This window comes from Brettanomyces nanus, chromosome 4, assembly GCF_011074865.1.
Source record: "Brettanomyces nanus chromosome 4, complete sequence".
Classification (NCBI taxonomy): domain Eukaryota; kingdom Fungi; phylum Ascomycota; class Pichiomycetes; order Pichiales; family Pichiaceae; genus Brettanomyces; species Brettanomyces nanus.
In genome coordinates, this window is record NC_052377.1 from 2,487,932 (window position 1) to 2,503,016 (window position 15,085).

General features: G+C 43.5%; 8 protein-coding genes across 8 annotated transcripts; 4 read left to right on the top strand and 4 right to left on the bottom strand.

The window, feature by feature from the left end:
• Window positions 1–292: 292 nt before the first annotated feature.
• FOA43_004430 (uncharacterized protein) lies at window positions 293–1,659 on the bottom strand (the record flags this gene model as incomplete). The annotated part of the gene is made up of 2 exons (XM_038924670.1): window positions 293–1,440; window positions 1,653–1,659. The coding sequence occupies 2 exons, from the start codon at window positions 1,657–1,659 to the stop codon at window positions 293–295; spliced, it is 1,155 nt and encodes a 384-aa protein (XP_038780598.1).
• Window positions 1,660–1,707: 48 nt separating this feature from the next.
• On the bottom strand, window positions 1,708–2,676 carry ELO3 (Elongation of fatty acids protein; the record flags this gene model as incomplete). Its single annotated transcript, XM_038924671.1, has 1 exon — window positions 1,708–2,676. One exon carries the CDS (start codon window positions 2,674–2,676, stop codon window positions 1,708–1,710), a length of 969 nt encoding a protein of 322 aa, XP_038780599.1.
• A 2,185-nt stretch (window positions 2,677–4,861) lies between these two features.
• FOA43_004432 (uncharacterized protein) lies at window positions 4,862–6,535 on the top strand (the record flags this gene model as incomplete). Its single annotated transcript, XM_038924672.1, has 2 exons — window positions 4,862–4,868; window positions 4,959–6,535. The coding sequence occupies 2 exons, from the start codon at window positions 4,862–4,864 to the stop codon at window positions 6,533–6,535; spliced, it is 1,584 nt and encodes a 527-aa protein (XP_038780600.1).
• A 50-nt stretch (window positions 6,536–6,585) lies between these two features.
• Window positions 6,586–7,512, top strand: FOA43_004433 (uncharacterized protein; the record flags this gene model as incomplete). Its single annotated transcript, XM_038924673.1, has 2 exons — window positions 6,586–6,591; window positions 6,838–7,512. 2 exons carry the CDS (start codon window positions 6,586–6,588, stop codon window positions 7,510–7,512), a joined length of 681 nt encoding a protein of 226 aa, XP_038780601.1.
• Window positions 7,513–9,222: 1,710 nt separating this feature from the next.
• Window positions 9,223–9,615, bottom strand: URE2 (glutathione S- transferase, nitrogen catabolite repression regulator; the record flags this gene model as incomplete). Its single annotated transcript, XM_038924674.1, has 1 exon — window positions 9,223–9,615. The coding sequence occupies one exon, from the start codon at window positions 9,613–9,615 to the stop codon at window positions 9,223–9,225; it is 393 nt and encodes a 130-aa protein (XP_038780602.1).
• Window positions 9,616–10,389: 774 nt separating this feature from the next.
• On the top strand, window positions 10,390–11,166 carry FOA43_004435 (uncharacterized protein; the record flags this gene model as incomplete). Its single annotated transcript, XM_038924675.1, has 1 exon — window positions 10,390–11,166. The coding sequence occupies one exon, from the start codon at window positions 10,390–10,392 to the stop codon at window positions 11,164–11,166; it is 777 nt and encodes a 258-aa protein (XP_038780603.1).
• A 136-nt stretch (window positions 11,167–11,302) lies between these two features.
• FOA43_004436 (uncharacterized protein) lies at window positions 11,303–12,983 on the bottom strand (the record flags this gene model as incomplete). The annotated part of the gene is made up of 5 exons (XM_038924676.1): window positions 11,303–12,150; window positions 12,209–12,302; window positions 12,703–12,732; window positions 12,785–12,803; window positions 12,865–12,983. The coding sequence occupies 5 exons, from the start codon at window positions 12,981–12,983 to the stop codon at window positions 11,303–11,305; spliced, it is 1,110 nt and encodes a 369-aa protein (XP_038780604.1).
• A 793-nt stretch (window positions 12,984–13,776) lies between these two features.
• Window positions 13,777–15,003, top strand: FOA43_004437 (uncharacterized protein; the record flags this gene model as incomplete). Its single annotated transcript, XM_038924677.1, has 1 exon — window positions 13,777–15,003. One exon carries the CDS (start codon window positions 13,777–13,779, stop codon window positions 15,001–15,003), a length of 1,227 nt encoding a protein of 408 aa, XP_038780605.1.
• Window positions 15,004–15,085: the final 82 nt, after the last annotated feature.

Sequence of the window (15,085 nt, forward strand, 5' to 3'; positions counted from 1 at the left end):
TGCAATGCATTTTTATATATATTTTCCTTGGTAAAATCATTTTATATTTATAAAGAAAAGGCCGATGCACCATTTCTAAGGTCCGTGGTGCCAAGCTGAGATGATGTATAATCTATTCTTTGAATATTAGTAATGCTGAAAAGAAACAACTGTTTGCGCCGTACTTACTAAGCGGAAGGAGGCTGAACCGAAAAGAGACAGAAAAATCAGTTGAAAAAGAAAAGAGAAACATCGACGCTCACAGGGTGTCCCCCAAGGCCACTGCTATCTAAACTTATAAGGTCCCTCCCTGTTATCTAGGACTAGCAAGATGCTTCTTTCCTGCTCTTTTCACTTTGCAATATTTGATGAGGAACTTTTCTATTTTGGTATTTCTCCTGTTAATTTTCTGGACAAATGGTTCTATTTCGTCCACTTCCCAAACAGGCTTCAATGCAAACAATTGCTGAAACCTTCGTAGTGGCTCCAAGCTGAGTAAATTCTCGTCTAAATAGCTTATCACTGAATTGTCACTGTACGTAAAGAAGCTACCCCGCATAGATCTCTTTAGGTTGATTTCTGGAGAGTAGTTAAACGGCATGCGAAGTTTTAAATTGATCATGAAATCGTCCATTTTCAACTCTTTTCTCTTGATAAGGATTTCCAATCCAAATTGGTGTACCACGCGATCGTGATTCAGCTTACCTTGTGAAATGAACTTCTCTATGCATAAATCAATCACCTGTTCAGGGATATTTTCTCGACTTAACTCAGGCACCCATATCTCATTTTTAGCCCGTTCCAACTCGATCTGTTCCAATTTTTCCATCACTTCCAACTCATAGCCTGACGAGATGATCGACTTAATCAGCAGCTCTAACATTTTTTCAAGGCATTCTGTCACCAATTTATCTTCAACCACATAGCAATTACCCTTATACTCAATGATCTGATGTAATGGAACCAATTTCTTGAACTCTTCAGGTGACGCCGTTGAGTCGTCTAACAGATCCTTAAGCGTGTATCCATCATCAGATCCTTCAACGGTATAATCAGTCAATCTTGAAAAATCCTCAGTCTCACTAATTGTCTCTAATTTTGCTGTTGGCACTTGAGGATCAACGTCTTCGAGAATTAATCGAGATACAAATTTGTCGTAGCTTAGCGCACATGGCTTGTCATCGATATTATCGGAATTTAAAAGAATTACAGAATTCGACTGGTTCTGTAATCGAATCTTGAATGTTTTACTTTCCGTTGTTATCACTGGATATCCATGATCTTTGGCCTTTGACTTAATATATAGTTTTTCAGAACCTTTCTTGATTGTATTCAGCACGTCATCATTTAATGTGACCAATAAAAGACGGTAATCCAATTTTTGATCCGATCCTGATAGCGAGGAATAAATGTCCATAATTAGGGCCACGCAGAACTGAGAACAAAAGAAGGGTGCTGCATCTTTAAGACTTGAACTTTTCAAATTTTCACTTCAACTACACGACGCGTCCGACAGCTTTTTCGCGTCAGCGTTTTCAATATAGTTAATTATCAAATGACTTTATTATAAAAAGGATGGGGCGTGGAAATTTGCTTAGACAAACCCAGATGTATAGAAGGTTCACCTAAAGTAGTAATACAAAACAATTATTATTATTATCATCCTCGGAAACTTGGCATGAGACACTTGAGTGTTAAGATGGAAGTTTATAAATTGTCTCATTGGATTTAGGCCTTTCTAGACCTAGAAATTCTATCAGTTTGTGGGGCATTCTTTGGGGCAGTCTTTGGGGAAGTCTTGGAAGTCTTGGTAGCTGTCTTCTTTGGAGATTTGTAGGCATGGATATAGAAGGAAATGAACAAAACAAGATAAGAACTCAAGATGAGATAACCATAAGCAGCAGCACCAGGGGTACCGTGACAAGTTCCCATGTTAGGAAGAAAGCCATCAAAGTATCTGTTAGCATAGTAAGTATAAGTAGCGAAGTAGACAAAGACTAAATCGATCAAAAATTGCAAGATCTGGACCTTGGTGACCCACTGCTTCCACCAAACATGAATACCTCTGGAGGATAAAAAGTAGTAGAAATACATTAACACATGAACAAGTAAGTTCAGGGTGATGACAACCCATTCGACAGCAGTATGACCAACCAATTGAGTGTAGCAAAGGAAAGCAGTAATTCCATGATGATAAGTATGCAAGAACTTCAAATCCTTTCTTCTCAAAACGAGATAGACAGTGTCGATGAACTCAAAGTATTTGACAAGATAGTTCAAGTAGTACAACGTGACCATCTTCTGGGAGAATGCCCCACTAGAGCATATAGCATAGAAAAGACCGTGATAGTAAAGCATTGGAAGCAACTGCTCAATAAAAAGAACGAGTAAGATGAATGAGACAACGGTCAAAATTAAATTGTGGATCTGGAAAATACCGTTGAGATGAACGGGTTTGGCATCAAAAGCACGCAGAACGGCCTGACCCCCAAAGATGACACCGTAGTAAAGAACGATTAGAGCTACAGCTTCATTTGTGGAACTAAAAAGGGTGACATTTTCGATAAAACGGAAGTCGTCAGCAGGATAACCCACGATTGACTCGAAAGCTTTATTGAAGATAGGCCATAGATGGATACCGAAAGGATGCGATACAGACGGAGGGCCAAACTTGATGAAATCCGGAACAACTGACATCTCAAAGAAAAAAACGATAGACTAGAAGGACGGAAGGGGAAGAGGAAGACAACGAGAACAGCAAGATGGACAAGATGGAAGAAAAAACCGATCAACGAGAAATAAGAAAACATTGAACTTTGTCAATCTGCTTAACGAGGGGAAAAATCTTAAAGAAAAAAAAACCCGAAAATCTCCCGAAAAAAGCCTCGGAAGAACAGCCGAACAAGTGCAAATACAGCGCGTCGGAAGAATGAATAACTAGGAGAGAGCAGAATACGGGAACTGTCAAAGAGGGGGGACTGTCAAAGAAGGAAAACTGATACAGAAGGGAAAATGATACAGAAGGGTCAATTGTTAGTACATAAGCGTTGTTGTAAGTAGCTTTAATAGCAACAAGCAGCTTTACTAGCTGTAAGTCCTTTTAGTAGCTGTTGATTTTTTTAGTAGCTGTTGGTTTTTGGTAGCTGTTGGCTTTTTTAGTTGTTGGTCCTTTTAGTAGCTGTAAGTTGTAAGTGAACTGTTCATCGTCGTCAACTACCAAAGACGAAGAACAAAATTTTTCAGACAAATCAATCATCATTGCCTAATCGGGTAATGTAAGTGAGGAAAGTTAAAGTGAAAATTCTGATTCAAGATTGAGAATCTGTGGAAATGCAATGAAATCTGCAAGAATGGAAAACAGGAAATCCGGCAATTGAGAATTCGCAAATTCAGGAACATACAATACCAGTAACAATAGGAGATCGCGGAAGCCGTGAAGACTGTATCCCGGGCATGGAGCCCGAAACCTTGGGCCTTAGGCCACAAGCCTGAAGCCTGGGACCCGTGGAATCTGATATAACCAAGGGTTTCGTTGATGTTATGTTGGGGTTACGTTGGGGTTACGTTGGGGCTGAGTTTGAGTTGAGTTTGGGTCATGTTCGGTGGTGTGTTTGACCTTCTATCTAGATTTCCGCAGAAGTACTCGCGCATATAGAAACTGCACGTGACACAAACTAGTTCTAGAAAAGAGATGAATGTGTGTCCGCAGGTTCCATGAATGACCTACTGAATCTGAAGCCGTTGCTCGTAGCGATCGATAATTGCCATTCGGCTGTGCAGTGTTGTGCCTTTTATCTAACCACTTTGCTCGTTGCTTTTTCAATTTGAAATTTCTTTACGGGTCTAACGTTAACAATAGAAATTGAGTTGAGTAATGCCTCACCGGTTCGTCTAAGTGCAAGGCTAAGTTAGTGGAGAATGCTGGTGCGCCCCATAAATGTCAACGAATAGCGAAAGTTGCCACAAACACCACAACAATGACAAGGGATAACAAACAGCTTCAAGAGACTCTTTTATGAAACCGCTACTATTACTTAATGGCTTCTTTCATATATAGAAAAAAGCAGATGTTTCTACAGTTGAAAATCCAAGAAAAAAGAAACGAGAATAAGCTAATTAAAAGCAGCATGTGAGCAGGTGCACGTTGCTTTTTTGTGCAGAACCTCGCCTAAAAACATCTCCTCTTTAGGAAATGTAGCCTCCGATCTGAGGCTCGCGATGAAAACTTTGTCGCCTCACATCGGTTCTTATACCGTAAACAGCCGTCCGAGATAACTTTGATTGGACACGGGTAACGTTTTTTTTTTTGCATCCCGAGACCTTTAAAGTCACACCGTCTTCAACTGACTGCAAACATTTTAGAACCATCAAATCAACTTGGCAATATAGCAGCATTATGCGCATCTGCTGTCCTACTTGATAGCTCACTCTTGATGCTTTTTCCTGCCGTGCCATGCCATCCCATGTCATCATTACAAACTGCCAATCCTGCCTCACCCGGCTGTACTACAACGCTCCACCGTTTATTTCACTTTAGTATGGTATTTTCTGGTTGTGCATGAAGAAAATTTTTATGCATTGTGTCTCTCATCCCATCTGAACGTGCAATTTTTCGGGCGGCCCCAGACAACCACGTACGCCGTACCCTGCGATAGTTCGAAGAAAAACCGTTGTAGGCGGCAACTGAGCCCCTGACTATCCTGTACGGCCCTTCTCTTTCCATATATATATATATATATGGGTAGATCCGCCAGAATAGGTTTTTTACTACACCACTAAATCTGCCCTCCTAGCGTTTCATTTGCTTTGACCCTTGTATAGTGCTCCGCCTACATCTATTTGTTTGCTTCTCCGTTTACGTGTCTTCTCTGATTTTTGTGATATGTCCCGTACGGCGAGCTCCTCAGCTCTATTGAACTCACAGGCCAACTTATTGCCTCCTCCTCTTGTCGCTAATTCAAAGGTTTCAATAAACCAAGAGCATCTTTCTAGATCCTCAGACTCCTTTCTTTCCGGCTCAGCTTCTTCTTCTTCTGCCAGCCTTGCCAGCCGTATGATTTCTAATTCTTCCACGACCTCATCTTCAACGACACCTTCATATGTTGTGTCCTCCACTGGCCCCGGTGCCGGTGTCGTCGGTACTTCTGCTCCACCCGGTAACTCTACCGCGGGCCACGCTGTTATTTTACCGCCCCTCGGCTCTTCTCCCGGCCATACCGGATCCCGCGATAATTCCATCACCGCCTCTGCCTCTGGAGCCCCTGGTGCTTCCTTCGCCAGCCCAGGGCCTAACAACAGTTCACCCGGTCTAAGAACTCCTACTATGTCTCTATATGCTCCGCGGCCTAGCAGTGTTTCCAGTATGGCTTCCATGGCATCCATTGCATCCATGGTGGGTCAGCCGAACATGCTGGTCAACGGTCAAACCGGGGGCCAAACGAATCAGTCGATGATGCAAACCCCTACACCAGCAGGTGCTCTTCCTCCACTTTTCAAACTCGTTCTAGACTCCACATTACCTATGATGAATTATCCGACACCACAGACAAATGGCATGTCGTCTATGACTTCTCTTCCGCTGGCCGGCCAGCCTACGCCCTCTGATTTGAGGGCTTCCAGTACCTCTCCTATGCCTTCTCGGGCAAACTCCGCTATTGGCATGCGTTCTCAAAATCTTCCAGTAAGTTCTTCCACGGCAGCCCAGTACCATTACCCCATGGCAATGCCATCCGCTATGTATTTCCCGCAGGTTCAACAACTGCCTACTCCTCCGCAGCTGCATCTTGACCAGAGACGTACTCCTGTGTCGCAGTACCGTGTCAATCATATGGTTAGTACAAATAGCTACAACGGTATCCCAGTAGGATACCAGACCGGTATGCCTGGTGCAGCTTCTGTTGGTTTACAGGGATCTCATCTTTCTGTCGCGGGTAACGCTTCTTCCCCCGTGGCCTCGCCTGTCTCCGAGGGAAAACGTCGCCGTGCGATCAGCGGGTCCACCGGGTCCATCGGAACCATCGGAACCATCGGAACTAATGGATCGAACGGGCCAAATGGAACTAATGGGGCCAACGGAACCAGCGGGCCCCGTAAGAAAAGAGAGTGCCCCATCTGCCACAACTTCTACTCAAATCTTACCACTCACAAATCAATTCATAACAAGGGCTCCAAGCCCTACGCATGTACAACTTGTTCCAGGGCTTTCAAGCGGTTGAATGATTTGATTCGTCACGAAAAGTGTCATCTCTCTAAGCTGGGTGCCTGGGAGTATCAGTGCCCGTTCCATCCCGGTGCAAGCAGCGGCAACTCCCACGGTGAGATATCTTGTCACCAAACAGGATATTTTACCCGGTGCGACACATACAAAAATCATCTAAAAGCCATCCACTTTAAATACCCACCAAATACCTTGAAAAGTGAACGTTCCAAGGTGAGCGGTCATTGTAAAGAGTGTGGAATGTACTTCAATGGGGTGCAGGACTGGTTAAAGAATCACATAGAAAATAATGTGTGTCCTAAGATTATCAACTTCAACAACAATCACAAGAAGCGTTAATGTATGGAATGGAGCCTTTGCTTATTAATGACCCTCTATAATGTTCATTTATGTATGTGTATAGTAACGAATATCTAGGAGCTGTGTAGGAGGGGTGCATTGAGGTTCTTCCGTTCGTGGATTGTCCGAGAGCGTATCCGTGAGTGTCCGGAGAGCGTCTCCACGGTGCGTCGCAGGGATGCCCCGTGTGCCCCGTGTGCCCGTGGACCGATCCCGTAATCTCTCGTCGCATTAACCCAACCTCCTTCCCCTTCTTCTTTTCCCCCTCCTTCTCCCCCTCCTTCTCCTCAACCATCATGTAGACTGAATTGGCGCTTGCATCGGCGGGAATCTTTGCCGTTACATCCTACAAGTACCTCCCCTTTGTGTACACTGCTCGTTTTTACGCAATCCCTATCAAATACTTGAGATTCAGAAGATCTCCTCGACACCTCAAGGCTTTCCATGATACTGTTAAACAGTCCAAGTTATCTCTTTTCAATTCTATAGCTCGTCATACCTACTGCTGTCCTATGGAATGTGATTTTTTTGGGTTCCATAAAAACAATAGCACTTACCAAATTGAGCTAGATCTCAACAGGACAGAGGCTCTTCTGAGCAAGTTGTATCCATACCTGCTCGACTTCCATAACAGGAAGGGGAAATATCCTTTCATCCCATTGGCTACAGTTGGAATCTATTTTATGAAGGAGATCCTCCCCTTTCAACGTTATCGTGTGGAGAATCGGATTCTTTCGTGGGATGAAAAATGGATCTTTGTTTTGAGCGAGTTCAAGGTCGGCGACAGGGTCGTTGCCGTTTCAGTAGGAAAGTTGGTTTTCAAAGACGGTAGGAAGACCATCAACCCTGCTGATATCATTGAATATTGCGGCTATAGATGTGATGAAGTAGAGAATGTTCGCCTGAACAACTTGCAATACGTCAAGCGTTTTGTGGATCCACAGGATTTCCTGAACTTGACCTTTAAGCCAGAATAGTCAGTCTATATAATCATTTTATCTACTTATTTCTATTTCTATATCCACGGTTTCCTCTCCTTTTTCACCACTTTGGCAGCTTTTTTGTCTGGAGCTTGAACTCTCTCCAAGTCAATCGGAACTTTTTGGTAGACGCTCAGAAGCTCCGTTACTCTGCCGTCAACTATAAAGTCCCTACACCATTCACTCTTCTTCTCTCGACCTTTCTTAATCCATGCAGCAGGCCAATCATCTTCTTCCTCAATATCCCAATTCTCGTCTCCCTTTTGAAATGGACGATACTTCTTTTCCACTAATCCATACACTCTTTCTGCATAATCCACCTGCTCTCTACGCTTCATGTAGAACCGCCGTAATCTCTCCAACTGCTTCTTCATTCCTGAAACGTTGTAGATTCGCAGAACAGTCACCGGCTGTAGAAAAAAGTATGGAATCCCCTTCTCGTCACGTGGATTCGTTCCAACGTTCAACTCGGGAGCAATATCGTATTCGCTGTAATGTTCCGGAGTTACATACGAGGCCTCGGGTCTGTCAGACTCCTCTTCTTCTCTCTTCTTGATCTCGTACTCCTTTTTGCGTTTTTGCTTCTCATTCATCTCACTCAATTCCTTTTCTTCATCTTCTCTCTGCTTCCTTTTAGCTTCTTCTTCTTCAGCCCTTTTAGGAGAATGCAAAGGACCTAACAATCCTTCGTGTACTCCATTTATATACTCTTTGTACGCTCCTCGGCCAATGCAGATGATTCCTCCTGCTTGCTGAGGTGTAAAACACTGCTCATCCTCGCTAACAACTCTCAGTTCCGGACTGTTCTCAAGAAATTTCGTCAATCCAAGAACATCTGCAGGCTTATAAAGATCCTTAACTAACTTAACATCTTCATCCATTTCTGGAGCTTTTGCTGGTGCAGCACCACCAGACTTGTTTCCCAATGCCATACCAAACGAAGGATTCAGACCTACAAACTGGTTAGTTGGTTCAATGCTATCCTTATTGTTCTCCTCCTTCTCCTCCTTCTCCTCCTTCTTCTCCTTCTCCCCCTCTTCTTTATTCCCCTCCTTCTTAACCTCCTCAGGAAGACCCAATTTGGATCTTCTCAGCCTGCGAATATCCTCTGCAACGCTATTTCTGATTCGTCCCTGACGGTCTTCCGTTATTAACTCAAAATCAATGCCGCCGGAATTCAAAATCGGCTTCACAAACCTCCGAAAGTACTTTAACGTCTCATTTATATAGTCGTTCGGAGGTGGTGCTGCATATATGCGCACCTTTCTGGCCAACTTATCGCCGGAGAATTTCTCCTGACCAAAATGATTGACGTAAGCCATATATTTGTCTCTCTGTTGCTTCTGAACAAGCTTGTCATATCCCACGCCACCCACAAGACCTCCTACAACACACCAGAAGATCATCCAGTTCCTTGAGGGCAGTCTGATTCGCTGTATACCCATCATCTGGAACGCTGGATTGCTGTATCCCTTTGATCGAGCAGACGCGGTGGAAGTTTTGTTTGAACCTGGCATTTTTGCCGGCTTTTTGTCAGTTGAACTGGCTTCTACCATGCTTATTGACTAGACAAAAGTGAATAGTTAGGTGAATTAGACGTTGCTGGTGCAAAGAAAAAGATCTCCAAAACGGTTTATTCATGGTCGATCGACGCGACTAGGTACTTGGCCCTATCTATTGATTAGCAGTATACAGTGTACAACGCAGCTACTCGCCACCCCGTAAAGCCCTTATGACGGCCGGTCGCCGCATCATATGCTTTGTCCATTTATAAACCTCCGGGAATTCAGCCTTTAAATCTATACCTATTCGATCCACAACGTAGTTCCATGTTACAAAGCACAAATCGGCTATAGTAACTCTATCACCTACTAGCCACACTGGAGAGTCAAAGTATCTACTCTGACTCATTGGTGTGAGTCCCTGAGAGTATGATTCTGCATTTTCAGCGTCCAATTCCATAATTAAAGCCTCTCTTTTCTCACTTAAAGCCATTTCCAGTACCCCATACACACGACGAACCTCATCGGTATATCGTGCAATTGCGGACGGTACATTTACCGCGTGAAAGTATTTGAAATGCAGAGCCTGACCAATCATAGGGGAATGTCCAGATGTTTGAAAAAAAGATCCACGAAAGGATTTGGGACTTCTCGACCAAGTCATTGGACCAGATAGACGGACATTTCATTATGGTGGAGTTGAAATTTTCCCGGTATCTTTTTTCAACCAAATATAAAATTATAGCCCCAGACTCCCATATGGTGACTTGCTGATCAGAGTTAGTATGGTCTATCAAGGCGGGGACTCGACCATTTGGATTGATTGTTAGGAATTCCGGAGACTTCTGATCACCTTTTGCGAAATCTAGTAATACAGTTTGGTATGAATAACCAAGTTCTGATAAAACAACGGCCACTTTGAAGCCATTAGGAGCAGATTTGTGACTGATAAGGGTGAACTCTTCCTCAGGGGGGCCATTTTCGAAGAACTTTTTGAGTCGAACAACGGAGTCTGAGCTGAGTTTGCGATCAGTTTGTTGTTCATAATTGTTTTGAATAGAGTGAGAGGTTGATGGTTTTATGGTATTTTCAGAAATATGGACGTTTCTTAGCCCTTTTGCAAGTGAGGAGACATTTTTATGATGGCTCATTGGAGAGGGTAGAGTGAGAGAGGAAGAAGGAGTGACTTCGAGGACTTTCGACAGTTCTGTGCCGCGCGATGAGATGCGGGGAGAGGGTGCCGTGGGGGTGCCACGGGGTGCCATGGGGGGGGAGGGGGGTGCCCGGAAGAAGCCCGTTCACCACGGCTGTCCCCGGCTCAACTTCAGTCAACTTCAGTCTCTTAACTCATCAGATATCTTCCCCATCTCTAATGCATTGCATTGCAGTACTAGTATTAGATACCCCAGCACCTGGTCTCTCCAATAAGTATGGAGATTTTGGAGACCAGGGTATTGAAATGATGAAAGAATCATCTCTGGCAGATGATTATCAGTTTGATAAATTCACCACGATTGGAGATTTCCAAGTCCCCAGCCTGGAAGATCTCAGGGCAGGAAAATACGATGCCTTGTACTTGTCAGGCTCACGATGTGACTCGTTTGATGACTCAAAGGTCTGGATCTGTCAGTTAGTACAGTATCTGAAGCAGATCTTAGATCTTCAGAAAGAAGATAAAGACTTTCAGGTGAAATTAATAGGAGTCTGCTTTGGTCATCAGATCATTGCCCGAGCTGCCGGACTGCCGGTTGGTCGGAACCCTAAAGGGTGGGAAGTTGGATTGACTCAAGTGATGTTCAATGATGAATTTCACAAAACTATCCAAACAGCCGAGAATCACTTTCATGTGGTGGAGATGCATCAGGATACTGTCTTGATAGACAGGCAGTCTCTATTACCGGAACAGTGGGTCATCGTGGGATCTACCAACAAATGTTTTTGCCAGGGATTGTACTGGAGTGATCATGTGCTAACTTTCCAGGGCCATCCGGAATTTACCACGGATTACTCGAACAGATTGATTGAGTCAAGGGACCGGGACGGAGGGTTGCCGAAAGAGGTTTGTCAAGAAGCGATGCAGAGAAATAGACAACTTACCAACGATTCATTGATGTTATCGAGTATAATCATGAGATTTATAAGTAATTAGACTACAGAGTTGATGTTGTACAATGTTTTAGTAACTAATACACAATCAAGAGATAAGTAAGTCAAAAAAAAAAGAAGAAAACGAAATAAAGAAAGATAGAAAGAAAGAAAATGAACAAAAGAAGACTTTTTTCAAATCAATTGTAGCCCTGATTACCATTAAATCCCATATAATAGCTATTTTGGTCTCCGGGATTCAAATAACCGCCAGCCATCTGAGGAGGCACACCATATTGACCTTGATGAGGTGGAGGAGGAAGTTGAGATTGTGAGTGAGGACCTGGGGCTTGTTGGCCTAGAATCTGGTTTTGTTGTTGACCCTGTTGAGCCTGGGGAGGACCTTGTTGGACCTGAGCCTGCTGCTGAGCCTGCTGTTGGGCCTGTGCTTGAGCTTGGGCCTGTGCTTGTGCCTGAGCCTGTGCCTGAGCTTGAGCTTGTGCCTGAGCTTGAGCTTGTGCCTGAACTTGCTCCTCTTCCTCGGCACTAGCCTCCTCAGGAGCATTCAAACAAGCCTGAATTAGGTTCTTTCCCTCAGGACGAGTCACCAAAGGTTGAAGCTTGGGTGTGGTAAAAGTATAGACCAAGCCAGTCTCACTCACAACTAAAAGAAGCACCTGAGTACCCGTCAACACGGATAACTCATAAGCCTTCTTCATTATACCAGCCTTTCTCTTGGAAAAAGTAATATGACGTCTTGATTTCTCCTGGATGAACTTGATTTCGATCTTTCTCCTTTCTCTTTTATTGGCTGGCTTACTATCGTCTCCTTCTCCTTCTGTACTAGTAGCATTTCCATTGCCAGAAGCAGCCGAACCACCTGTAATGACCGAGCTGCCTGCTATACCTGAACCTGGGACACCGGTAGATGCCTCATCGTTCGACGTGGCAGCATTAACACTACTTGTAATGTTGTTTCCTTCAGTAGAAACATTAGACTTGGCGTCTGTCACGTTAGGACCTTCTTCTTGTTTAGGTAATTCCGACACTACACCAATGAGTTAGTAAGGAAAGAGGAAACATAAACCTTAGAGAAGTATACTTACTTGAATAGTTATAGTATTGATGATGCTGTTGGTGATGTTGTTGTTGTTGTTGTTTTTGTTTTTGTTGTCTTTGCTGTTTTTGTTGTGGTTGTTGCTGTTGTTGTTGTCTATTTTAACAGTTCCCTCTATAGTATATATGGGTATTGGGGTACGTGTTAAGTATAGTGGAATTCAATAGGTGCTTGTGCAATGTGACGTGAAGTTACTGAATGGACTTGACTGGTATAGCGTGAAAAGAAAGTATTGAATATACCCGTTTAGGATAATCAATCAATTTGCCTATTTTGTCTGCTGACGACTTAAAGGGGAAATGTTGAAAGCTTTGAAAAAGAGGAAAGGGGTGAAAATTTTTCTGTAAACAGAGAGGGGGGTCATGTGACCGTGGGCCCGGTGACTGTAGACCCGGTAGCCGGGCCGTGTCTTTCTTCCGTTTCTTTGCGTCGTCGCATCGTCGCGTCAAGAGTCGCCTCCGATCTCCGAATCTTGTCACTCACCGTATCCAATGAACTACCATACTTCATACACTACTATATTGAGATATAACCAAAGATTAAATTAAACAAATAGCTGCTAGACTAAAATTATGGAATCCAAACTTTACAGTAGCGCTTCAACAAAGTATTAGAGATGGTGCACTTGCTAAGAAGCAACCTTACTTACGGCCAGCATTTCTAGCTTTCTTAGCCTTAATCTTCTTCTGCGCGAAGTAACTGAACATTGAAATGGCAATAACACCAACAATAACCAAAACGGCAATAACTCCAGCTGGAAACATGATGAATATAGGTGAGGAAGAGGATAACAGGCTAAAAAGACGAAAGAAACAACCAAACGAAAGAAGGAATGGAAGAGTTGTTTGAAGTCAAAGCAGCGGAAATGAAAATGAGCCGAGAGAACATTGAAAAAAAGAAAAGAGAGAAAACGAAGCGAGACGAGACGAGCCGCCGAAAGCAGTGAGTGCACCGCGAGCTCCGAGGTACGGTGGATGTCCGGGCGTAGCAGTCCGGGGCGTAGCTGTGGCCCGAGGGCGGGGCAGGCAGTGGCCGTGGTGGCAGCAGCAGCCGTTAAACTCCCCCACCCCCTCCCTTATCAACTCACCATTATTTCTCTCCCATTGGCCAACCGTCGAGACCGTAAACAACATAAATATCATTTACCCGTGCTTCCGCGACATCCGAAACGCATCTCTACACCAACTTTCTCCACTCTGCTTTACTTCATCATGGCCTCTAACATCCCTGGAGCATGCAAGCTCTGCAAGCTACAGTCATTTATGGTTATCGTTTAAAAAACCCTCAATTGGTCATCTAAACACGTGCCGTCCTTTACTATTTTAATGGATCCGTCACTGCCTTGAAAATTATTTCCAGCCAGATAGCCTGTGTTGTTTACTGTTACGGTGCAAGAATGGTGTAGGTTTCAAATCGATCTATTCTCCCATGCAATTGAATAACCCAAAAAGGCTTTGCAGGATCAAGTTGGATTGATTAGACTTAAGTAGCCCTTTTTTATATTCTTGGTAAAATTAAGTTCGCGCTCTTTTGTTGCTCTTGTTTTCTTCCTTCATCATGAAATCTGGAGACTTGGTACTAACGAAAATCAAGGGATTCCCTGAATGGCCTACGAGAATCGTTGATTTCTCACTATTGCCTGAGCATATTCAACAACTGAAGCCCAAATCTGTTTCTTCCGTAAGTCGTAGAGGTAAGAAACATGTTAAAAAGTCCGATGATCATGGCGAACTTGTGTGTGTCAAGTTTTATGGAGACGATGAATGGATTTGGTGTTCGACGAATGATATGAAGCCTCTTTCGTACGAGCAAATTGATGAGTATTTGGTGAAAAAGGGTGAGATTCCTGATAAGGATGGTAGTTATGTTGCTAAGAAGAGCAATAAGAATATTCGATTGACCGCGGCTTACAAATTGGCTAATAATAAGGAATTGTCGGTTGAGGACTTTGCAAAGTACGGGAGTCAAGGTAAGTTAGCTGAGGAGGAGCCGGCCGAACCAGCAGAGCCAGCAGATGAACTTGAGGAGCCTGAGGAGCCTGAGGAATCTGAGGAATCTGTAGAGTCAGATCTCGACAAATCTTATAAAGGACGTTCGAAGAAAAGAAAAGCCAAATCAAGTACCCGTTCTTCAAAACGAGCCAAGAGGAGCTCAAAATCACGTAAAAGTGCAACCAGAAAGGCCAAATCAAGCACTAAAGTCAAGCCAGAACCCAAATCTAAGCCAAAGGTAAAGCCTTCTGAGTATGACGATGACTGGGGTGATGATATCATCGATACAGAAGTAGGAGTGGTGGATATTAGCACCATTCCTGATGGCTTAACGTTAGCCAAAGAGGTGCAAGAGACCAACAAGTTGTACAACGAACTCCGCGTTGAGATTCAGACTATTGTATTACCTGAGAAGGAAGAAACTATGACTTACCGGAAGAAATTTGCCTTATTAGGTCCACTTATAGAACAGGTGGTGTCTTACGATAGACCTACAGTATCTTCATTACGGTCTACCAATTTATACAGGGTCTTGACCATCATATTGAAGAAGCCTGAATATCAGAAAGCCAAATTCGTCATCAAACTACGCAAATTCTTGAAAAATACTTTGGGATTACAAGTGGATGTGGAAAAACATTGGGCAGATGACTGGACTAAAGAAATGGATGATAAGGAAGAAGAAGAGTTAAAGAAAAAACGGATAGAAGAAAAGGTGGAGAAAGAACGGCAGAGAAGAGAGGCCAGAAAGAGTGAATCTAGAGAGGTCAGCGTTGTACAGGAGACCAAGTAATGTATGTATGTACAGTATAAAGTATGTTCTATGTATCAATAGAGAGAACAAGTTTGGGGAATTTTTCACTGCACAGCCGTGA